At 43.8% G+C, this 24,720-nt stretch overlaps 1 protein-coding gene across 1 annotated transcript in view; it reads right to left on the reverse strand.

The window, feature by feature from the left end:
* Positions 1-24,720, reverse strand: part of LOC124798829 (putative inorganic phosphate cotransporter) — a 166,509-nt gene that overhangs the window by 61,513 nt on the left and 80,276 nt on the right. Inside the window, exons 2-3 of the mRNA XM_047262363.1 lie at positions 11,217-11,356; positions 1,431-1,661 (exon numbers count right to left, since the gene is read on the reverse strand). Of these exons, the coding sequence (XP_047118319.1) occupies positions 1,431-1,661; positions 11,217-11,356 (371 nt within the window). The remainder of the gene's footprint in view (positions 1-1,430; positions 1,662-11,216; positions 11,357-24,720) is intronic.

Genomic DNA, 24,720 nt, shown 5'->3' on the forward strand with positions numbered 1-24,720 from the left:
TCTGTCAACCCGACCTGGTACGGATCCCACACTGATGAGCAATACTCAAGTAGAGGCCGAACGAGTGTTTTGTGAGCCACCTCGTTTGCTGATGGACTACATTTTCTAAGGACTCTTCCAATGAATCTCAACCTGGTACCCGCCTTACCAACAATTAATTTTATATGATCATCGCACTTCAAATCGTTCCGTACGCATACTCCCAGATATTTTACAGAAGTAACTGCTACCACTGTTTGTTCCGCTATCATATAGTCATACAATAAACTACTGTAACTGTCACATTTGGTCCGATGTAAATCGTAACGCAACACACGTGATCACGACATCAGCAGCGTTATTTTTTGAACTTCTGAGCAGCACTGCTCGAAGGCCGCATAATTGGACCACACTTCCTACCACAGAGACTAACCGGGCAGCAGTACATGCTGTTTTGCGAACTGTACTTCCAACTGGTCCACAGCTCATGGTCTCCCGGTAGCATTCTCGCTTCCCGTGCATGGGGTCCCGGGTTCGATTCCCAGCGGGGTCAGGGATTTTTCCCCGCCTCGAGATGTCTGGGTGTTTTTGTGTCGTCTTCATCATCATCATTCATCCCCATTACGGTCGGAGGAAGGCAATGGCAGACCACCTCCGCTAGGACCTTGCCTAGTCAGCAGTGCGGGTCTCCCACATTGTTCCCTATGCTCCTCAGAGTATGGAACCTCATCATCATCACTTCCAAATGTACATGATGATGTCTCACTGAACCAACGCCTGAACATGCGGTTCATGTATGATGGTGGTTCAGCACATTTTCATTTACGAGTGCGCTGGTTTCTAACTCGAACGTATGGTCAACATTGGATAGGCAGAGGAGGGCCTACGGATTTAAATACCATGGATTTCTGTGTATAGGGTTACGACAAAATCCTGGTCTATGCTACCGAGATCAATTCTCTTGAGGAATTACGCTTGCGGATTGAAGCAGCCTTCCATCATTTAAAGAATTCTCCAGGACTGCGTGAGAGGATTCGCAACTCATTTCAGAGACGAATTCAGTGTGGTATTCAAACGCATGGACAATATTTACAAGGCCTACTTTAACGTTTAGAGATGCCCTACGGTCCTAGACACTGATGAACTGTAACAGAAATTCGTTGCATCTCGACAACGGTTGATCTGTGGAGACATGTTTATTGAAGCTTTTTGGCTACTTGTGTCCTGTACTTTCCATGTGTGAATTATTGATCATCACTTCTGAAACACCCTGTACACACACACGGGCGAGCGTAAGCGAATGGAAAAATAGATTTCGTACAGGTATTGGAACAGACGTAGAGACTGGTCTGAATTATGTTTTATAATCCGACAATGTCGCAATTTTAACAGAGACCCAAACAAGCGCAGGCTACTACAGTTTCTGATCCGGGCTCAGCGCAGGGCCTTACCTGGCAGAGCCCCTGCACGAGCCGCGAGGCGCAGACGAGCTGCCAGCCGCCGATGTCGGCCGCTAGGGGCGTGAGCGCCGTGAAGAAGCCGGTGAGGCAGATGGAGCCCGCGATGAAACGCTTCCCGCCGAAGCGCTCGGCCAGCTGGCCGCCCGGCACCTGCGTCACCACGTAGCCCCAGAAGAACGAGCTCAGGACCGCGCTCGTCTCGGACGTCGTCCAACCGAAATCCTGCAACACAAACGCGCGACCAGCCCCTTAAAGCCAGTGCTGCCTGATCCGAAGGCTTAAAAAACTAAACAGAAACATATGAAACTTCATGGTCCAAAGTCACAGGAAGGATTGTCCAGATGACGATATGCTGTAGGACCTCTGAAGTTCGCACTTAGAAGGGTAGGAACAAAATTTGAACAGTCTGTTACAGGGGGGTGTGTACTGAACATGGCGGCATGTAGCGAGTTAAGTGATTTTTAATGTAGGATAATGCTCGAGGCAAGTTGCATAGGCTATAGCATATCAGAGACTGCACGAGAAATCAGGTTTCCAGAGACAACAGTATCTCGGGTGGATCTTCAGTATTGCAGAGGCCATGTTTCCACACATGTAAACCATCACACTGGAGACCACGAGTGTTCAGTGAATGGATATCATGTAACCTCTGCAGTGCCACACATGGCAATTCAATGCTCTACTTGCTGCCAATTTGATTTTGGAACGCCAGGAATCCTTTAAGATAATGGATGGACAAATACACTGCCCAGTCACATCAATGTGACAACCTATCAAACGCCTGAGTAACCACCTTTTGAAATGCGGACTACTGCGAGATATGCAGGAGGAGAGTCATTAAGATTCTGGAAGGTACTGACAGGAATCAAGAGCCATGCCGATTCCAGTACCATAGTCAATTGTGCCATGTTTCTCGGTTGAGGAACCAGGGCACGAGCAGCAAGATCAAGGTGGTCCCATAGATTCTCAAATGGGTTTAAATCCAGGGAGTTCAGTGACCAGAGGAGTATGGATAACCCAATCATGGTACTCTTCAAACCATACACATATACTGATCAAACTGTCTGACACATGACATTTTCCTGGTGGTAGATGCAATCTAGCTAAGCAGCCGGCCTCAGTGGCCTTGCGGTTCTAGGCGGTTCAGTCTGGAACCGCACGACTGCTACGGTCGCAGGTTCGAATCCTGCCTCGGGCATGGATGTGTGTGATGTCCTTAGGTTAGTTAGGTTTAAGTAGTTCTAAGTTCTAGGGGACTGATGACCTTAGATGTTAAGTCCCATAGTCCTCAGAGCCATTTGAACCTAGCCAAGTAGAAAACAAACTGCAAATAGTGGTGGACGTGGTCGCGAAGGATAGATGCACACTTATTCTGATCCATTTTGCCTTCCAGAAATAGAAGATCACCAAGAGAATGTGAGGGAAACATTCCCCAGACCATATCGCCCCCCGCCCCCTCCATTGTGGGACCTTCTGATAATTGTTGCAGGCTGTTTGCTTTCGGAAGATTCAAGCTGTACACGCCAATGGGCATCTGCCTGATGGTGCATAAAACGTGATACATCTGAAAAGGCACCTGTCGCCATTCAGTGGATGTCCACTGCGATATTGGCATGCAAATTCCAGCCTTCGTCGCCAACGAACTGCAGCCAGCATGGGTGCATGACCTGCTGCAGAGGCCCAAACACAGCAACGTTCGCTGAACAATCTTTGAGGAGACAGGGTAGGTAATCTGTTGGTTCATCTTGGCGATTAGTTTCTGAACAGTTGCACAGCTGTTCGACCGTATACGCCACCACAGCTGTCATTCACCCCTGTCATTTGTGGCTAGTGGTGCAAACAGTTGCCTCAGCGCCGATTTTGGAAAGCACCAATTTGCCATGCACGGTATACACTTACCCCGGCAGTATGCGAACAATTTACAAACTTAGCCGTTTCGTAAATGTTTCTACCCTTGGCGCGAAAGCCAATGATCAAGCCCTTTTGAATGTCAGAGAAATCACACCATCCGTGCAGCTCCCGCCGTCGGAGGTTCGAGTCCTCCCTTGGGTATGGGTGTGTGTGTTGTCCATGGCGTAAGTTAGTTTAAGTTAGATTAAGTAGTGTGTAGGCTTAGGAACCGATGACCTCAGCAGTTTGGTCGCATAAGCTCGTACCACAAATAGCTAAAAAAAAAAAAGGATCGCACCATTTCCGCATCACAACAACGAGTACACAGTTTTTCGCATCTCCCTGACCTGCTTTATATACCCTACCTGTTAGTGCTACCACCTGCCGTCTACGAGTGGTTACAAAACGCTAAAATTGAACATAGGCTGTAGTCACACTGATGTGACTGCATCGTGTATGCGGAAACACCGCTAGACATCCATGCTTGAACATGCATGAATATGCTACCAAAGCCTGCAGGTCGCGCTGTTGTATTTGACCACGAACGGCACGGTCGAAATGCCCTCAATACGCTGTGAATATCTGTCATAGAGAGAACAGTATTATGTGTAGCTGTGAGTGCACTGTGTCGGACTAAGTGAAGTCGGATGTTGGCAATTTGTTGGCGCTCGTACGATGGGTGGTTCCTTAATCAAGGTACTTGAAGTGTTACGTATTTCAAGAGGCACTGTATCTACGATTTGGGCCGGCCGGAGTGGCCGAGCGGTTCTAGGCGCTACAGTCTGGAACCGCGCGACCGCTATGGTCGCAGGTTCGAATCCTGCCTCGGGCATGGATGTGTGTGATGTCCTTAGGATAGTTAGGTTTAATTAGTTCTAAGTTCTAGGGGACTGATGTCCTGAGAAGTTAAGTCCCATAGTGCTCAGAGCCATTATCTACGATTTGTACCTCGTACTGGGAAAGGGGAAAAACATCATCCGATCTGTTACTACTCGAACGAAAGTCTGTGTTGACTGATTGTGTCAGACGATCATTGAAGAGGATTGTGACGAAAAATAAGAGGACGACATTTGAAGTCACTAAAGAACTTAATGTTGCACTAGCGAGCCTTGTCAGCATCAAAGCAATGCAAATGCCAGGATGGTTCCTTTCAAAGGGCACGGCCGACTTACTTCCCCATCCTTCCCTAACCCTATGAGACCGATAACCTCGCTGTTAGGTCTCTTCCCCCAAACAACCAACCCACCAACCATCAAAGCAACGTTAAGGGAGCTCAATAACCAGGGAATTGCAGGGCAAGGTGGAATTCCAAAGTCACACATGAGTGATGCCTGTTAACAGGAAAACCTGGTGCCGTAAAACCTGGACTATCGAACAATGGTAGAAAGTCGTTTGGTCAGGTGAGTCTTGTTCCATTCTGTTTCCATATTCTGGCAGAGTTTACATCTGGCATAAGCCACCCAAAGCCTACGATGCTCCTGAGAGTGAAACACGGCTGGGGTTCAGTGAAGAATTGGGCAAAAATATCGTGTTATTCCATGGTCCCCAAGTTTTATCTGCAAGGTCGCATAACTACCAAGGATTTTGTGATCAGTTTAGTTGATCAGATCCATCCCATGGTACAATGTTTGTTCCCTAATGGTGAAGCTGTGTTCCATGACGACAGGCTCCCTTTTACACATCTCGCATCGTCCAGGACTGGTTTTGTGAGCACAAAGATTAATTGTTGCATCTTCCCTGGTCACCACAGTCACCAGATATGTTGAACCTTTGTGGTCTTCGTGGGAGAGAAGGGTGCATGTTCATTATCAAATGGTTCAAATGCCTCTGAGCACTATGGGACTTAACACCTGAGGTCATCAGTCCCCTAGAACTTAGAACTACTTAAACCTAACTAACCTAAGGACACCACACACATCCATGCCCGAGGCAGGATTCGCACCTGCGACCGTAGCGGTCGCACGGTTCCAGACTGAAGCGCCTAGAACCGCTCGGGCACAACAGTCGGCTGTTCATTATCCACCTCCAGCATCGTTATCTCAAATTGCCACTATTTTGGAGGAACAATGCTATCAGATTCTCTTGGAAACCGTATGGACCTGTATTTAACCATTCCGAGACGACTGGAAGCTCTTTTGAATGTCAACGGCTTTCCTACATCGTATTTAGTACGGTTATGTGTTGTGTTTTTGGTATTTCCGCATTTTTGTCCACCCCTGTATAAGGACTGTACAGAGACAAATGCATTCCATGAGCCTCACTAGCCAACAACCGACTTCTACATCTTACCTGACACCTCAACAAAGAAGTCAATGATTGGTAGGGACCCTCCGAATATCGTCACTGGATCAGGGAACATGGATGATCAGGGAGGACACGTGACACGATCCAATAATCCCAGTCTCAGTTGTATTGCACTGAGACTGTGGCGTATGCCCCATGAAACAGTAGTTCTTGTATCTGAACAAAATTGTTCCCAGGCAGGAAGTGGCTCAATTATGGTCTGGCTGTGTTTGTATACTCGCAGTTATGCTCCATTGCCTAGCTGCAGGGACCAATGACAGTCGCACATTACATGAACATTCTTGCAGATCACTGCGTCCTTGCCTAATGTTAGAGTGCCCTGATGAAGATGGACAGTGCGACATGTCACCACTCTTTGGTCGATCACAGGTGGCTTGATGAACGCACTCGTATATTCGCCTCCTCAGATCACCAGCGTTTTTGAGATGATACCTATACTCAAATATGCCCACTGATCTCAACAATGCTTCGCAGTGCTATTTGTGGGTAGTACTGCAAGATGTGTAGGCCAGTATATGTATCCAGAACGATTCGAACGCCTCATAGAGCCCTGCCCTGAAGTGTTACTGCAGATTTTAGGGCTCGCAGAGGAGCGACGGAGTATTAACTTCAAATCCAGTGCTTCTCATGAGCTTTGGCCAATCAGAATAAATTTATGGCCCACGTATACCAAGGATACAAATCTGTTATTGGCTAATCAGTGTGACAGACTTGCCAACGATTTTTACTTCGTCGGGTGACAAATGGAGTGCACTCAAGCTCACGGGTACATATGAGGAGATACTGTTCTTTTACACACGACGTGGGATATTTATTTTTGTTAGTTTATTGTTTTCCCGGCGAGATTGGGTTCTTTAGGTTATAAATACACACAGTGGTGTATAAATCCATTACATAGTAATAACTACGTATGGTTTAGTGGCTGGAATATTGTCAGACTGCAGATCCAAAGGCTATGGATTCAATACTCCTGTCAGTGCTAGGATTATTTTCTATTATTTATTAGTTCTTTCACATTTGAAAATGATATGTATATGCGAAAAGTGCCATGTTGCGCTATGAGTCGGAGGCCACATTAAATTAGAGGAAGATTAGGATTTAATGTCTCATCGCTTACAAGATCTTTAGAGAAGAAACACAAGCTCCAGTTACGGAAGGGTAACGAAGGAAATCGGCCGTATCCTTTCCGAAAGAACCATCCTGTCATTTGTCTTAAGCAATTTAGGGAAATCATGGAAAATCTAAATCTTTATGTCTGGACAGGGATTTGAATCACCAACCTCCTGAAGGGAGTCCCGTATGTTCACTGCCTCACCTCGTCTTTCGCCACAAGAAATCCATCTGTAACGAGCTGGTGAAATCAGTTCAAAGGTCGGAGGAATGACAAGGGATACCATCTCTAAAAGCCCCATGCCTAGCAAAGCACTAGTTGCTCAAACCACCCTTAAGGTCGACTATAACAATGCATGGCAGAGGGTACACCTCATTGTACCAGTAATTGCCGCTTTTTCCCGTTCCATTCGCGCATCGAGCACGGGAAGAATGATTTGTGAAATGTGTATGTGCACGATGTAATTAGCCTAATCTTGTCTTCGTGATCTAGGGGAATTCAATATCTATGTGTTGCATTAGCTCGTGTATGTGTTTTCTTGCGGTCAGTGGTGGGGAGGGGCGATTCTGAGTAAGAGTCGATTAATTAGCTCGTATTAGTATTGATCTTATTTGTATTGTACCATCAATACTTACAGGGATGAAAAAAAAAGGAAATTGAAAAAAGCAGGAAAGAGAAGAAAGAACCAAGAAGTTAAAACGCGATTTAATACTTTGTGTGATAATATGGAAACTAAAAACTAATCTTTAAGTGAACTCAACTAGAAGTAAAAGGAGAGCCACCATTATTTTCAGAGATAGGATGATACTATATTTCTGATGCAGAAGAAATCTGTAATTTATCTCATGTTATGGGGCAGGTTGTTCAATAGTCGATTGTTTGTAGTTCAGAAGTACTTGACATAAACGCATGGAGGAAAGACTGAAAGTGTTTTGGAATATAATGATCAGGAAGACCATGATTTTTGTTGGTGCATGAATGTTACGTTCGAGGGTATATATTTAGAGGTGTCGTTATTAAACAGTCGGTAAAACTTGAATGTTAATTGTGCCTTCGGAATAGCGCAACCAGGATAACTGTTCCTTAGAAGAGGTAATGTGACCATACAGATGTCTCACACAGGATCGTAAAAAGAGGTCCAAGAGATGGGAGATATCACTGGACCTTGTACTCGATTATGAACAAAACTGGTCCCTCAACCATTTTCTTTCCTTGTCTCTGAAAAACGTATTGTGGGTGATTATGAGTAATTGTTGGTTAATTGGCCTTTGAGATTATTAAAATGGATCGATTAATCGTAACCTAATAATGGATTATTCAATTAATTATTACGTTACGTCTTATTTTTATGTCTAGAAAGCGGACCTCATACAATTTTTTAAATAACAAGGTCTGCTAAAGGAAAGCAGTGCTTTCACACTTATATTTCTCTTTTTGTAACCAACAATAGTTGCTCAATTTTATGAAATACATAATTACCATATTTTATTTTCGCCAAAATAAATACTTATATAACATTTATTAACATAAGTAATTAATACATTTGCTTCTACCACAAATACTGTTGTAAATATGCTTACATGAGACTCGAACGGATAACTGTTGTTGTTTCCGCTGCCTCAGAATACAGTCTTTCAAGGAGGCCATTATTCCCAGATATTTACGAGCCACAGTACACAAACACGATACGTTACCTCATTGTATTCCCAGAATTGCAGAGATGATTTTCGGATGATTACAGGTTGGTGTGAATAGATTCGAACTTCAGTGACTAAATCCTAGCTGTTACTGTGGTATTACCAGAATAATTGTTTTTAATCGGTTAATTGCAGTTAATCGTCCATCCCTAGGTAGTGCGTCGCTGGAGTCTAGTGGAGGTACTCAGAATCTTGAAGTAAGACATTACATGGAATGCTGGTGAATATAACATGAGAGATTAATGTAGGTGATATGTGAGCAGAGGAAACTAGATGAGAAGAAGAATATTAACTATAAGTAGAAAGAAAAGGTGGTGACAAGGAGTTATTAAGGAAGCAGTGTTCAGATTTGAAGTGGGTGAAGTTAACAATAATGTGCGATTAACGAGAAAGCCTACAACATATGTTCCTTAGCAAGTTCGATCAAGACTTTTGGGATTTCTGTGGGAAATATTCCAGAGTTACAGTAACCAGAGTGAAATAAGTATTGTAACAATAGTGATGAGCGCGAGTGCGGACTGGAATTGTTAGAGTTGATATATTTGTTTAAAAAACAGTGACTGTGTTTATATATTTCGTTCGATGTGAATTACTGAATACGAACCATGCGCATTCTCTTATCAAACTGAATTGGAGTTAATAATGATTAAGCTATATTTAAATCTAACAGGGACATGGGACGCGTACTAGGCACACGGTCGCATCTCTTAACCTTCACGTGTCTACCAGTACGTGAGTGTGTGAGATCCCCACTTCCGCAACTACCTAAATAATTTTAGACTGACTCTGACTAAATTAGCTGTGATCGCTAACGTCCATTGAAATGTTGAAGGTGGAAGAGAGATTGGAAGCTTGCAAGTGACTTCCAGCACCCAGCGATAGCATTTTCAATTCACGTGCTTGCTGCTTTATACCGACACAGGCAATTGTGGAACTAAAATGACATTTTGTTTTATTCAGAACGTTATACAGCAGTGTTCCACATAAATGTGAACTGATGAGTCACTCATGCATTACGAGGATTGCTTGTGAGTTAGTAAGGCTCAGCTCGAGTTCTGTTACGTCGACCCATTGATAAGCTGCGTGGAGATCTTCATTAATGAAGTTGGTAGCAGCCATTAGTTTGTCTAATGCGCCACTCAGACAAGAGCAGATCATCCACTTACAGGGGTAGTTACATGATGAGAATATATAAAATATGCCACCAATAAAGAAGGAAAGATTAATAAAGTAAGGAATAAAGGACATTGAGGATCTGTTAGATGACGATCATTTAGGCTCTAGGAAAGGTAAATGTACCAGAGAGGCAGTAATAATGTGACACGTGATAATGGAAGCAAAGCTTAAAAAGAATTAAGACATGTTCCCAGGATTTATTGACCTGGGAAAAGCGTTCAACAATTTAAAATATATTCTCAGAATATGGGGAAAATAGGCAATACACAATCTGTACAAGAACCAAAACAAAAAAAGAAGCATGAAAATCCAAGAATGAAGTGCTCGGATTAAAAATTGACAGAAATGCAGCCTTTCTCCCCTAGTGCTCAAACTGTACATCAAAGAAGAAATGGTGACAATAAAAGATAGGTTCAGGAGCAGCATTAAAACACAAGGCGAAAGAATATCAACGATAAGATTCGCTGATACCACTGCTATACGCAGTGAAAGGGGGTAAAGAATTATACTGAATGAAATTAACGGCCTACTAGCATAGTATACGGGCTGGGAGAAAACTGAAGAAAGACAAAAGTGATGAGGAGAAGTACAAATGAGATTAGGGACAAAATCAACATCAAAATTAGGGACCACGAAGTAGACGAAGTGAAAGAATTCTGCGACCTTGTAAGCAAAACAACGAATAATGGATGAAGCAAGGAGGACATAAAAAGTAGATTATCAGAGGCAAAGCAAGCATTCCTGGACAAAAAATTCTGCACTTATCAAACGACTTAATGTGAGGAAGAAATTTATGGGAATGTACTTCTGGAATTGTGTGGCAGTGAATCATGGAATGTAGGGGAAGTGGATGAAAAGAGAATCGAAGCGTTTGAGATGTGGTGCTATAGAAGGAAGCTGAAAATTAGGTGGACTGGTAAGACAAGAAGTGAGAAGGTTCTCCGCAGAATCGGTGAGGATAGAAGTATGCCACGCGGAGCGGCCGCGCGGTTAGAGGCGCCATCTCACGAATTGCGCGGCCCCTCCCGGCGGAGGTTCGAGTCCTCCCTCGGGCATGGGTGTGTGTGTTGTCCTTAGCGTAAGTTAGTTTAGGTAATGTGTAAGTCTAGGGACCGATGAACTCAGCAGTTTAGTCCCTTAGGAATTCACACACGTTTGAACATTTGATAGAAGTATGGAGAAAACATCGACAAGAAAAAAGGACAGGATGAGTGCACATCTGGTAAGACATAGGAGGTAACTTCTACAGCGCCAGAGGGAGCTGTAGACTGAAAAAACTGTATTAAAGGACAGAGGTTGGAATATTCAACTAAGGTTTGATGACATTGGGTGTAAGCACTAGTTTGAGATGAAGAGGTTGGTACAGGAGTGAATGTCATCGCGTGACACACCAAACTAGTCAGACGACTGAATGGAAAAAAAAAGAAAAATGACAATGGCTCTAACACTGATCCTTGAGGGATACTGGATATGTCTTCCATAGAGTGTTCTACATTCCTTTCGTTATGTACTGCTGACATCCTGTAAGATATGATTCAACCACTGCTCAGCCACGACGTACGGTAATAAGTATTTCACATAAATTGGCAGAGGCCATACCCGAATGTCGGTGTTGGATGCGTTGTGGCTGGCCATGACGACGACCGCGACGGACATGTTGACCCTGAGGGCGTAGGCGATGGTCACTGCACCGCACATGAGCGCCACCTGGACGTGCCGCACCATCATGCACGCCCCCTCTGCAACAGCACGTCACATACGTGAAGCTCTCACGAAATTACTAACTGGCCAAACATGAGCAATAAATCCCATGACCATCACATGTACCCCCAAACCCTTTGCCATCCCATCCTCATCTATGCAAATCCCAGAACGTCATGCACTCTGTCTCACTTTACCGTATCCTACTGTCCTTCCCTGAACCAGCTCATCAATTTCTTCATCTTCGTCAATCTTTTGTCTCCTGTGAAATCTAATCACAAACGCCACTGTATTACTCGTACTTGAGAACTATTGCCTGCTCTTGCATCTCATTTACAAAGTCTTATCTTCCTTCCTTACAACCTCATACACTCCTTGTCCTTTCCTAGAGTAATTTCAACCAACTACCCTTCTAGACCATGAAATCGTTTCCGAAATCGATCCATTCTCTTTACTATAATCTTTCTTCTCTTTGAAATGAAGGCTCGACTCCACCCTCTCTCTGCATAGATGTTAAGTTATAAAAAACCAGGTGGTACTTTGGGACACAGTGTTCACCGAAAGCCGACACACAGAGATTGCTATCTGCATCCTAAGAGATGTCATCCACCACATCAACGCAGTGGCGTCCTTAGGACTTTGGTACGGAGAGCATATGCCATTCCCGACGCAGACAGCTTAACCCAAGATCTTGAGCATTTGATGGCTGTTTTTAAGGAAAATGGATACACCGAGAAGCAGATTCGTCGGGCTATGGAGTTTGGACCATCTCCGGAGGTGTATGAAGAGGAACATAGATCTGTGGCCTTTCTTCCTTATACTGGAGGCTTATCGTTTAAGATTGGACGAAGTTTAAGGAATTTTAACATTAAGAGTGTGTTCCGTCCACCTTCTAAGATTAGGGCTCTGCTCGGCTCTGTGAAAGATGATTTGGGGCTTAGGAAACCCGGTGTGCACAAAATTCCGGGTCAATGTGGGAAAGCTTACATTGGCCGTTCGATTCGCACAGTGCATGACAGGTGTGTGGAACACCGCCGTCATACGAGGCTACAACAGCCGGAAAAATCGGCAGTAGCAGAACACTGCCTAAATGAGGGACATAGTATGAAATTTGATGAAACTGTGGTAGTTGCCAACATTTCCGGTTTTTGGAATAGTGTCTATAAAGAGGCGATTGAAATTAGGTTGGCTGATAATTTAATCAACAGAGACAATGGGTTTCCTCTTAGCAAGACATGGAATCCTGTATTACCTCGTATCAAAACTGAACGTTTTTCGGTGCGGCCTTGATTGCGATATATCGTTGCCAGCAGTGTTTCACTAAGGGCGGTGCCACCTCCCTGTCTTGGAAGGCAGAAACCGTGATGGGCGGCGCATGCGCCGTGTACTAAACGGTGGCCTATGTAGGACGTCGATTTGCAACCTGGCGTCAGTTCTCAGCGGGACTCATCAGCAGAAGCAGCATTTTCCTGAAGATGGCGACCAGTTGGATCGCCGAAATATCGAATCAAGTTGATTTTAGGATCCGGCAGCAAACCCGAAGATACTTTCATGTTAGGTTATACTCTCCTGTTACCACATATACCCCATCTCTTGGCCTTTCCCATTAGTCATCCTACATCCTTACTTCATAATTATCAATCCATCTCTGGTCCCATCTGCATCCCAATTCTTTATCCATAAAATTTTACCAGAGCTTCCGCCACCATCGTCCTTACAGGATTCAGAATCACCAACAGCTCATCTAGCGTCATACAGTCGTTTTCACTCTTATCAATGTCGTTTTAATTGTTTCATCCAACTTCTGAAGAGTAAAACTGTGGTCACTGCCAGGTCACCCCTACTTTGGATAACATAAAAACAAATACAAAAATGTGTCGGTAAGTTGCTTCAGCAAGTTCGCTGCAAATGCAAAAGCATATGTAAAGATAGTAACTAAATGAGGAGACCCATAGACATGTGGCAGCATCACGTATGCCCCCTCTGTAACAGTGCACAGTAAAATCTCGCGCACATGCTAGGAAATGAAATGAGAAGAACCGAAGGATATAAAGGGAGATACCGCTCGCCTCTAGTACCAGTTTAATATCCTAAGGAACACTACACTACCGACTTCGTTACATGAGCGGTCGCAGAAAGCTGCAATCATTCGCTAAGACAGATTTCTTTGTATTCTTTGTTTACATTACTGCTTTAGTGAGCGGTTGGCAGTGCCCAAGTTACCTCAACAAATAATTAATTATGTGGGATGAAACAGCGATGAATTCATGGCGTGGGTAATGATTGCGATATTAATTCTTCCCATTCTATGCAAATAGCGACTTTTAATTGTTGTAATTTTTATTATAATTTGAATGGTTATTGATGTTTGACTGTTATTGTTATTCGTAATGTGTCTATGCTATCATTGGCCTTCCCAGAAAGTTGTTTATAAAATACTGTCTATTTTACAAGTGGCGTGGTGTGGTTTGTTCATTTTGATCAATGAATAAAATTAGGGTCTTTGCATGTCCTTGTAAAAAAAAATCCTTTTCTTTTAACTAGGGTGTCATTTCTCTCCTCGCGGAGTTTGACGCTGGAGCACAAGTAAGTTCCTTATTGCTGTAAAGGGCGTTATCCAAAACGAGGACAGGGTGAGATGAAATGAAATGTCGTGTGGCGAGGGCCTCCCGGCGGATAGACCTGATCGCCTGGTGAAAGTCTTTTGAGGTGAGGCCACTTCAGCGACTTAAGCGTCGTTGAGGATGAAATGATGATGATGAAGACGACACGCCCAGTCTCTGAGCGGAGAACATCTCCGATCCAGCCGGGAATCGAATCCGGACAACCCGGCATAAAAAGCCGGCGCGCTGTCCACGCAGCTACTGTGGTGGACTAGAGTGAGAGAATAGAAGAAGTATCAATCTCTCCCTGAGCCATTTTTGTTAATTTGTCAAGCCCTTGTCGCGATAATCGCCTGTTTTCTCGCCACATTCAAACCTTGCATAGGTATTCGGTACGAAACCGTCCTCCCCGCTAGCATGGACGATGATAATTCTCCTTTCCTTCGAAACAGGTTTTAATAGATCCTATAGTGAACTGTCAGTCTATCCGTACGAGGTTGTGTGAAAAGTGTGAACATACACTATGTGATCAAAAGTATCCGGAAACCTAGCCGAAAATGACTTCAAGTTCGTGGCCCCCTGCATCGGTAATGCTGAAATTCAATATGGTGTTGGCCCACCCTTAGCCTTGGTGACAGTTTCCACTCTCGCAGGCATACGTTCAATCACGTGCTGGAAGGTTTCTTGGGGAATGACAGCCCGTTATTCTCGGAGTGCTGCACAGCTATCGATGTCGGTCGGTGAAGCCTGGCACGAAGTCGGAGTTCCAAAACATCCCAAACGTGTTCTATAGGATTCAGGTCAGGGCTCAGTGCAGGCCAATCCATTACAGGTATGTTATTGTCGTGTAACCACTCCGCCACAGGCCGTGCATTATGAACAGGTGCTCGATCGTGTTGAAAGATGCAATCGTCGTCCTCAATTGCTCTTCAACAGTGGGAAGCAAGAAGGCGCTTAAAACGTCAATGTAGGCCTATGCCGTGATAGAGTCAGGCAAGAAAACAAGGGGTGCAAGCCCCCTCCATGACATCACCGAGTTTTACTGTTGGCACCACACACGCTGGCAGACAACGTTCACCGGGCATTCGCCATACCTACATCCTGCCATCGGATCGCCACATTGTGTACCGTGATTCGTCACTCCACACAACGTTTTTCCACTGTTCAATCGTCCAATGTCTACGCTCCTTAAACCAAGCGAGGCGTCGTCAGGCATGTACCAGCGTGATGTGTGGCTTGTGAGCAGCCGCTCGATCGTGAAATCCAAGTTTTCTAAGTTATCTTATCTCCCACCTAACTGTCATAGTACTTGCGGTGGAGCCTGATGCAGTTTAGAATTCCTGTGTGATGGTCTGGATAGATGTCTGCCTATTACACATTACGGCCCTCTTCAACTGTCGGCAGTCTCTGTCAGTCAACAGATGAGGTCGACCTGTACGCTTTTGTGCTGTTCTGCTCTCTCACGATATCTAACGACTACTGATGTCGTTGATATGGAGTACCAAGCAGTAGGTGGCAGCACAACGCACCCAATATGAAAATGTATGTTTTTGGAGGTGTCCGGATAGTTTTGGTCACATATTGTGTGTCTTTTCCTTGTAGACAATTTGGACGACACACACGTCTGTACTATGAGACACTTTTTAGGTAAGTAATTCTTTTTGTGCAGATACTACTTTGTGCTGCATAAATTTTCGGTTATCTGTCCTCTCCTTTTTCCTGTATCCTAGAGTGAAAAGAATGTTACAAAGTTTGTCTATACATCCTTCAAAATTTCTTGAACTCTGTACCTTTTTATGAACTTTCTTTAAAATGTGTCTCTCTTGCCTGTAATGTAGAAATTATTCACCATGCGGCATTGCTCATCAAAACTGTCTATACTGGCCTTCCAAGATCTTCTGGACAGCCTCTTATGAGACGTTGAAAATGTCGGGGATTCACATACCTGGATTCTTTCCAGTTCTCTCTCGATTCGCCAAACACTATTTGCTTCGGCCACTCGTTTCAATGTGGATTTTGGTTTCAACGGAGCACCTGGCACAGCTCTTTTGTTCATAACTGGTAGACGTTTGCAGCTACTCCGCCTATCTGGCTATGAAGAACTTTGCCCTTTAACTTGCCTTGCACTTGTAGCATTTTCAACTGGAAATGTGTTCTCTAAGAGTATTTACTAATGGAGTGCTCTGCCATACTCGATGACAACGTTGTCGATGTCGATGTCGTTGTCGATCGATTGACGAGAAGAACACGGCAGTTCCCTAACTGGATTTCCCATAAACCTCTCTCAGTGGAAGAGGAGACAAAATAAGCGAGCACAAGTCTCGGCCTATCCGTAGATACTCGACTGTTCCTGAAGAAACATTGGTCAAAGTTTTCGACGTAATTTCCATGCTTTTAGGTGAAAGGGGGGGGGGAGGGGGAGGGAGAAGTAGTCTCAGCCGAAATGGCCTCTCACATTTGCGCCCAGTGTTCGTAATCCGATCACTCTTTTAATTTAATTTAATTTTTTTCACTTATCTACCTATATCCGTAGAATGTTACTCACGAATGTTTCTTATCAAGTTAAGGAATACAAGGACATTATATTAATTTTAAAATTACCACTGGGTTTCACAAGAAATGTCATGCGTTTCTTGTACAATATATGCGTCTATGGTATTTTCCGGGGTTGCAGTCTCTTTAAATTCTCATATTCTTATGTACTTATTTCTACTGGCCACACAAAGCACAGCCGGTCTTTGGCCTCACTCATTTCAGCCTTCCATATTTTCCTGTCAGCTGTATCTTCGTCTCCCAGACCCAGTATCTTCAAGTTTCCTATGGTGTTATCCTTACATCTCATTCTCGGTCGTCCTAGTGGTCTCGTTCATTCGGCTCCTCCATCCGTCACTGTCTTTTTTACCCTGTTCTCCCTTCTCCTCCTCACATGTCCGTACTACCCGAGTCTTTTAGTTTTAAAAAAAAAAGTTCAAACGTGTGTGAAATCTTATGGGACTTAACTGTTAAGGTCATCAGTCCCTAAGCTTACACACTGCTTAACCTAAATCATCCTAAGGACAACACACACACATACACCCATGCCCGAGCATGACTCGAACCTCCGCCGGGACCAGCCACACCGTTTAGTTTTCACTCTGATACGTTGTCACGTAGAGGGTGTCTGAGTTTTTTGTTTTTACTTATTCTCCACTGTTCGTATTCTTTCACTGGTCCATGTATTTTCTCAGTGCTTTTAGAGTGATGAGTCATTTTATTTATTTATTTATTTTGTTTTTCAGAGTCCATGTCTAGCTTGCGTAGCAAACTATTGCTTTGATGATGGTCGGATACATTCTTATTTTTGTCTGGGTCGGATACATTCTTATTTTTGTCTGTCTGGATAATAACTTAGATCTTATGATGTTATGTATAGCTCCTAGACATCTTCCCCCGGCATGAATTCTCGCTACGATGTCTTGATGTTGACACCGATGTAAGTGAATGTGTTTATCTTCTGTATTGTTGGGATTGTTGTTCAATGGTTTGGTCCTAACTGAGCCCTTCTTCCTATTGCCATGAACTTTGTTTTAGTTTCATTTATACTTAGGCCTAGTTTCTTACAAGGGAACCTCCCCATCGCACCCCCTTCAGATTTAGTTTAAGTTGGCACAGTGGATAGGCCTTGAAAAACTGAACACAGATCAATCGAGAAAACAGGAAGAAGTTGTGTGGAACTATGAAAAAAAAAGCAAAATATACAAACTGAGTAGTCCATGGGCAACATATGCAACATCAAGGAGCGGGTAAGCGCAGGAGAGCCGTGGTCCCGTGATTAGCGTGAGCAGCTGCGGAGTGAGAGGTCCTTGGTTCAAGCATTCTCTCGAGTGAAAAATTTAATTTTTTATTTTCAGACAATTATTATCTCCTTGACAGTTATACAGGACAGAAGGATCAGGCATTGTACAATTTTAGTGTGGGAGAAGACGTGATTACCATTCCTCCAGGGTGTACACCTCTTGTGCAACCGTTAGATGTGTTTGGTTTTCGGCAAGTGAAATACTTTATAAAAAGATTCTATGATTTTTCGAAGCTGCACAAGTACACAGAGCAGTATAGTTTACGTGATCGTGTGTCAATTATCAAAGTTCAGGCACTCACAAATAATCAACTTCGCTCTCCAAAATTCCAGGACATGTTCAGATTTGCTTGGACATACGCAGGATTTGACGGTCTACACTCGGAAAAAAATTGAAAACATTAAAAGCATATGTTTTGACAGAGCACAGGGAAAACTGTGCGACTGTGAACTGTTGCATTCATTTGTTGCAGTTTATGTGATAAACTCTTATGTTTTCATCACTTTTTTGGGATTAATTCTCACATCCACAAGAAAACCTAAATCTGGCAATGTAGAAGAATCTTTTTACCCATTTGCCAAGTGTACAAGTTAGGTGGGTCGACAACATATTCCTGTCATATGACGCACATGCCCTCACCAGTGTCGTATAGAATATATCAGACGTGTTTTCCTGTGGAGGAATCGGCTGACCTATGACCTTGCGATCAAATGTTTTCGGTTCCCATTGGAAAAGCACGTCCTTTCGTCTACTAATAGTACGGTTTTGCGGTGCGGTCGCAAAACACAGACACTAAACTTATTACAGTGACAGAGACGTCAATGAACGAACGGACAGATCATAACTTTGCGAAAATAAAATTTTTACTCGAAGGAAGACTTGAACCTACGACTTCTCATTCTGCAGCTGCTGACGCAAACCACGGGACCACGGCGCTCCTGAGCGCATGTTGTCCTTGACGTTGCTTATGTTGCGCATGGACTACTCAGTTTGTATATTTTGCTTATTTTTTTCATAGTTCCACACAACTTCTTCCTGTTTTCTCGATTGATCTGTCTTCAGTTTTTTAAGGCCTATACACTGTGCCAACTTATAACTAAATCTGAGGGGGGGGGGGGGTGCGATGGGGAGGTTCCCCTGTTAGCAGTTTTCCATTCTTATATTTCATTCTTATATCATTCTTATATTTTATTCTAATGTTTATTCTTCAGCAAGATTTGGTGCTTCCCCTTGAAAAAATGTGTTCAAATGTGTGTGAATTCCTAAGGGACCAAACTGCTGATGTCATCTGTCCCTAGACACACACCACTTAAACTAACTTATGCTAAGAACATTTATTTATTTCATTAACAGTACAGAGTAACCACCACCTTGAAATGTAAGGTTGGTCGGATGCTTCTGAATCTAATAGCAAAGACATCTCATTGTTACAATCTTATTGGTATACAGTTGTTAATGTTTTTTTTAAAATACTGTAAAGAACATAATATATAAAGTTTTCTATGAGGTTACAGCGAACTGAATGCTTAACATTTGTTAAAATGGTTCCATATAATTTGTTACTACCTAGTTGATGAGAATATAATTTATATAATGCCAATGTCAAAGAAAAATAAGAAGAAGATGTAACACAATGAGCGTGGTGAAAGTAATTCTTAGTATGTAGAGGGAAGTGATATGCTATATTTCGATGTGTAATACAGTCTAAGTAGCATGTCGGTTAATAATGGCATATTTCTACCTATTTCAGATGAGAAGGTGTCGGTACAACCTCGATGTATTCTCATCTGAAATGGTTTGTGCTAATGCACGGTCCGCAGCTCGTGGTCGTGCGGTAGCGTTCTCGCTTCCCGGGTTCGATTCCCGGCGGGTTCAGAGATTTTCTCTGCCTCGTGCTGACTGGGTGTTGTGTGATGTCCTTAGGTTATTTAGGTTTAAATAGTTCTAAGTTCTAGGGGATTGATGACCATAGATGTTAAGTCCCATAGTGCTCAGAGCCATTTTTTGCTAATGTATGTTTACACAGATTATACAGATTAAATGCTGATTGAGCACTTCAGGCATGGAATCATGAATTTTAGCTTTACTTAAGTAATTCACTTATGTTTGCAACTTGTTAGTAGAAATAGAATATAGTTCATTGCTTCTTGAATGCATTATTCCTTAAATAACTTAATACAATTCTGATGCATAAAATTCATTGTTTGTAGCTTTGAACAGAGAATATACTTCTGTCTGCACACAATAAGACGAGCAATACATTACTGCTTGTGTGCAGTATACTTTAGACACTATGCAGGGTGTCATTGGGGAGAAGGATCCTCGGAATGAAAGTTCTTCGAGCCTTCTCCTCCCAAGCGACGTTACCTTATTACTACAGTCTCAGTAAGTGGTGGCGGTGTTTATTTGTTTTATGATTGCTGTGTTGTTTGTGACTGTGTTGTGGCATGCAGTGTCATGCATTGTTGGTTTTGGCCCCTTACATGTTGAGTCATGTTCACTTAGTTTTCCTTCCTCGGTTTCAGAATCTGTGGTCGTGTTGGTGTCCTACTACGTGGTTTGTTGTGTTGTACGTGCTTGTCTACGCCTCCTTCCATATGGGTTTTGGCGCTGGTTTTCTTCGTGCAGAGTGTTCGGTACAATGTCGGCTACGCTATTTATTGTGTTCCAGTTGGTTGGTTGGTTGGTTTGGGGAAGGAGACCAGACTGCGTGGTCATCGGTCTCATCGGATTAGGGAAGGATGGGGAAGGAAGGCGGCCGTGCCCTTTCAGAGGAACCATACCGGTATTTGCCTGGAGTGATTTAGGGAAATCACGGAAAACCTAAATCAGGATGGCCGGACGCGGGACTGAACCGTCGTCCTTCCGAATGCGAGTCCAGTGTCTAACCACTGCGCCACCTCGCTCGGTGTGTTCCAGTCATCGGGATTACGTATCATTCTGGCGATATCATTGTCGTTCTATATAGGTCTCACTTGTGCTAGCGTGTTGCACGGCAGTGTGACATGTTCTGGTGTATTTCTCCGCATGCGCATACTTCATCGTTAGTTAGTCCCATACGGTTTAAATGTACCGGATACGGCCCGTGGCCTGTCAGGAAATGGACCATCCTCCAGCTTGGGTCGACATGTTTCAGTTGTAGTCTTTCGTGTAAATCAGGAAAGAACAACACACACACCCATGCCTGAAGGTGGACTCGAACCTCCGGCGGGAGAGGCCGCGAAATCCGTGCATGGCCCCTCAAACCACGCGGCCACCTCGCGCGGCTCCCTTGGATGATACCGTTCATGGAAACAATCGAAACATAGAAATTGTGAATACCACGAGCATCGCCCGAAAGCAGGTTTGCCACAGTGACATTTCTTCGTGTGAATCTCACTTGGGAAAGAAATCTCATTAACACTTCTGAAGATTTCATGCACTGACAATAATTTCGAGGCAAATCACGTGTAACGCATCACTTTACCGAGATCTGGCGCTGCTATTGGTTATAAATCAAGATAAACTACAGGAATTTCATCGCAAACGTTTCAAATAATTTTGTAACTCTTTTTTTTTTAATTTATTCACCGGACATGAAATTAATAGACAAATAAGGACCCCTTTATTTTTGTATGTACTGGAAAATATTCCTGTATTGTTCTTTAATGGACATGGGTAGATCAATCGAAAACAAAAATAACAATAATAACCGCATTTTGAAAACAGGGCGCAGAAGTGTGAAACCGCGACGTTAGCCACTGTGCCACTGCTTCGACTGAACTGTTTGCTCTCTAAAAGACTCATGAGGTACTTGGAAAACTTTGACCGTCGTTCTCTCAGCGACGGTCGAGTATCTACCGATAAGGCGCCACACGTGTTAGCTTATTTTGTCCGCTCTTCCACTGAGCGAAGTTTCTGGGAAATCAGGTTATGGCGCTTGCCGTGTTCTGCTCGTGAGCGGGTTCTGCTGTGAAACTGTTTACGGTGTTCATGTCTGTTTGCATTAACTGCAATTCACCTTCGAGATCCCGTCATCGTCTGCACTGACTAAAACGTAAGGCGATTCTTGTCAGGCAGTTGTCAAGCAGGAGTTTTGAAGACGGTATTGCAACGGCCTCGTCCCGCACGGAATCCCCGTGGCTTGACTACAACACTTAATGACGGAATCCCGCTTTTCCTGGTACTGCGGCCCGGGGGACTTTCCGATGACGCTGCGGAATAAACTGGAGTTTCCGCATAGTGCACCCCATCCGGTTGTCTTCGGCAATATCGTAGTAGGCGACGAGCAATCGCAGGCGTTCCGGAGCAAACGGAGTAGACAATGTGGTCATCTGACCGGAGCAGAGGCGGCCATTAGAGATGGGCAAAACTGTTCTTTTCAGAGATTGGATCAGCACTGTTCACTCCCTGAAGTGAACTAGCTCTTTTTCATGACTCACCACTCATTCACAATAGAAAATAAATGGAAGGCACATTGCCCTTTAAACTTGGTTTATTCCAGTACTATACCTGTATTTTGATCTTATTTGATCCTATTTTGAAGTAACACAGATAATGAGTAAGAATTTTGTATTGTTTATTGAAATTTCCACAATATGACAAAGTTTTTGATTATTGATTTATTTTGCACTATCGTGTTTTTTGGGTGATCGGAAAATGTTGTAACTTGAGATTTACATTAACAATATATCTGGCTATAATGTATTAAAATTTCATTAACCTCATACAAATACATCGCAAGCCATATATTTTTAAGTGAACGTTTCCTTCCGAAGACGCCTAAAATCGCAAAATCTGTACTACAATAAGAAAAGTATATACATTTGACTGTAAGACCAAAGTGCTGCATATAGTCTTATGCAGAACAAAACAAGGAAAATATTGGTGTATCACATTGTGCGATACGTTTATCGGTTCGCTCGTAATTAAAGCGTAAATTCGAGTGTCCATAATAAAAAATCCTATATTAAGAGGAGTCGTCAGGAACCTAATCTGATCAGTTTAAACAAATAAAAATAAAATAAAAACAAATGATGTTTACATAACATAATTATGTAATATACATACTACAAAGAACAATATCCAGTAGACGAACTCCAATGCAGAGGCGCTGAGTCAAGCAGGTCGAGCCGCAAGCTGTATTACTGCGTGGGCTAAGACAGAGACCAGAGTGACACCTGAGTTGCTTTGCTCAACGCTCTGGCTAGAGTCGAGAACGGTGAGGTGAGCGTTGAGCGGTCGAGTTCCGAGGGTGGGGGGAGCGGTGAACGGCCACCAGTCACCCGCTCGGAGACAAATCGTCCGTTCTCTTGCGAGCAGGTTGTTGCAAGTAGTTCTTATGTTTTCCGCTAGGAAGCTCTCTGTCCTGTTGCTCGCAACAACTGCCTAGAGTGCAGGATGTGCGACTGAAACGATCGCCGACGGAGTGCGATGCTAAGTTAAGGTGCGCCAGACACTGCACTCGACAGAGGAAGCACAGAGACGTTACGACATATGTGAAACACAAAATCCAATGGGGCACTGCACAATGCAGGCAGCCAAGGCAGAAGCAGGGCAGAGGCCGGCGCTGGCTGTGTTGTGTGGCGTGCACGGTGCTCTGACCAGCAGAGGCCCCACTGATCTGCTCCGACTCTCTCTCTCTCTCTCTCTCTCTCTCTCTCTCTCTGCTGTGGGAAACGTTTGGAGCTACCGTTCTTTTTTTCTGAATCACTGATTGTTCACTCCTTTGAAAGATTCAACTCTATGAATCAGTTCAGGAGCGGATCCCCCATCTCTAGTGGCCATCGGATGTGGAGTTACCGAGTAATGCGTTCCGGAATGGTGTCAGTCGACAAAAGTGGGAATATTTGCGCTCATGCTAATAAGATTCTAATATCAGAATACATTGTGTTTACAGGGTGACAATTATTGAACTATGTGAAATAAAATCGTCATAACCTCTGAACAGTTTGCGTTATGGCGTTCAAACTGCACGGTTGGCCGCAGGGCATGATGGAAATTAGTATGCGCATCCATGGTTTGGTTTAGCGACGAAGCCCACTTTTATTTGGATGGGTTCGTCAATAAGCAAAATTGGGGTATCTGGGGGACTGAGAACCCACATTTCGCGATCGAGAAGTCTCTTCAGCCTCAACATGTGACTGTATGGTGTGGAATATCCAGTTACGGAATAATCGGTGTGATATTTCTTGATGGCACGATGACTACCGAACGGTACGTGAAGGTTTTAGAAGATTGTTTCATCCTCGTTATCCAAAGCGACCCTGTTTTGACAAGATGTGGTTCATGCAAGACGAAGCTCGACCCCCATCGAAGCAGGAGAATGCTTGATGTCCTGGAGGGGCACTTTGGGGACAGTATTCTGGCTTTGGGGTGCCCAGAGGTCACTGGCATGGGCCTCGGTTATCCGCCATATTCTCGGGATCTGCACATATGCGAATCTTTTGTGGGTGTATATTAAAGACAAGGTGTACAGCAATAACCTCAAAACCATTTCTGAGCTGCCGCGCGGGATTAGCCTAGCGGTCTAAGGCGCTGCAGTCATGGACTGTGCGGACGGTCCCGGCGGAGGTTCGAGTCCTCCCTCGGGCATGGGTGTGTGTGTTTGTCCTTAGGATACTTTAGGTTAAGTAGTGTGTAAGCTTAGGGACTGATGACCTTAGCAGTTAAGTCCCATAAGATTTCACACACACACACATTTCTGAGCTGAAAACAGCCATTCAGGAGGTCATCGACAGCATCGATGTTCCGACACTTCAGCGGGTGATGCAGAATTTGGCTATTCGTCTGCGCCACATCGTTGTCAATGATGGCAGGCATATCGAACATGTGACAACCTAAATCCAAATATCTATAGTGACGTTTACATGTTGAATAATGTTTGTGCACGCCATAGTTTGTAACTGATTTACGTTTTTTTCATATAGTTCAGTAATTGTCGCCTTGTTGATAGGTACAAGCCATGCGCCTAGGAACTCGAAA

This window comes from Schistocerca piceifrons, chromosome 1 (assembly GCF_021461385.2).
Source record: "Schistocerca piceifrons isolate TAMUIC-IGC-003096 chromosome 1, iqSchPice1.1, whole genome shotgun sequence".
NCBI classification, from domain to species: Eukaryota; Metazoa; Arthropoda; class Insecta; order Orthoptera; family Acrididae; genus Schistocerca; species Schistocerca piceifrons.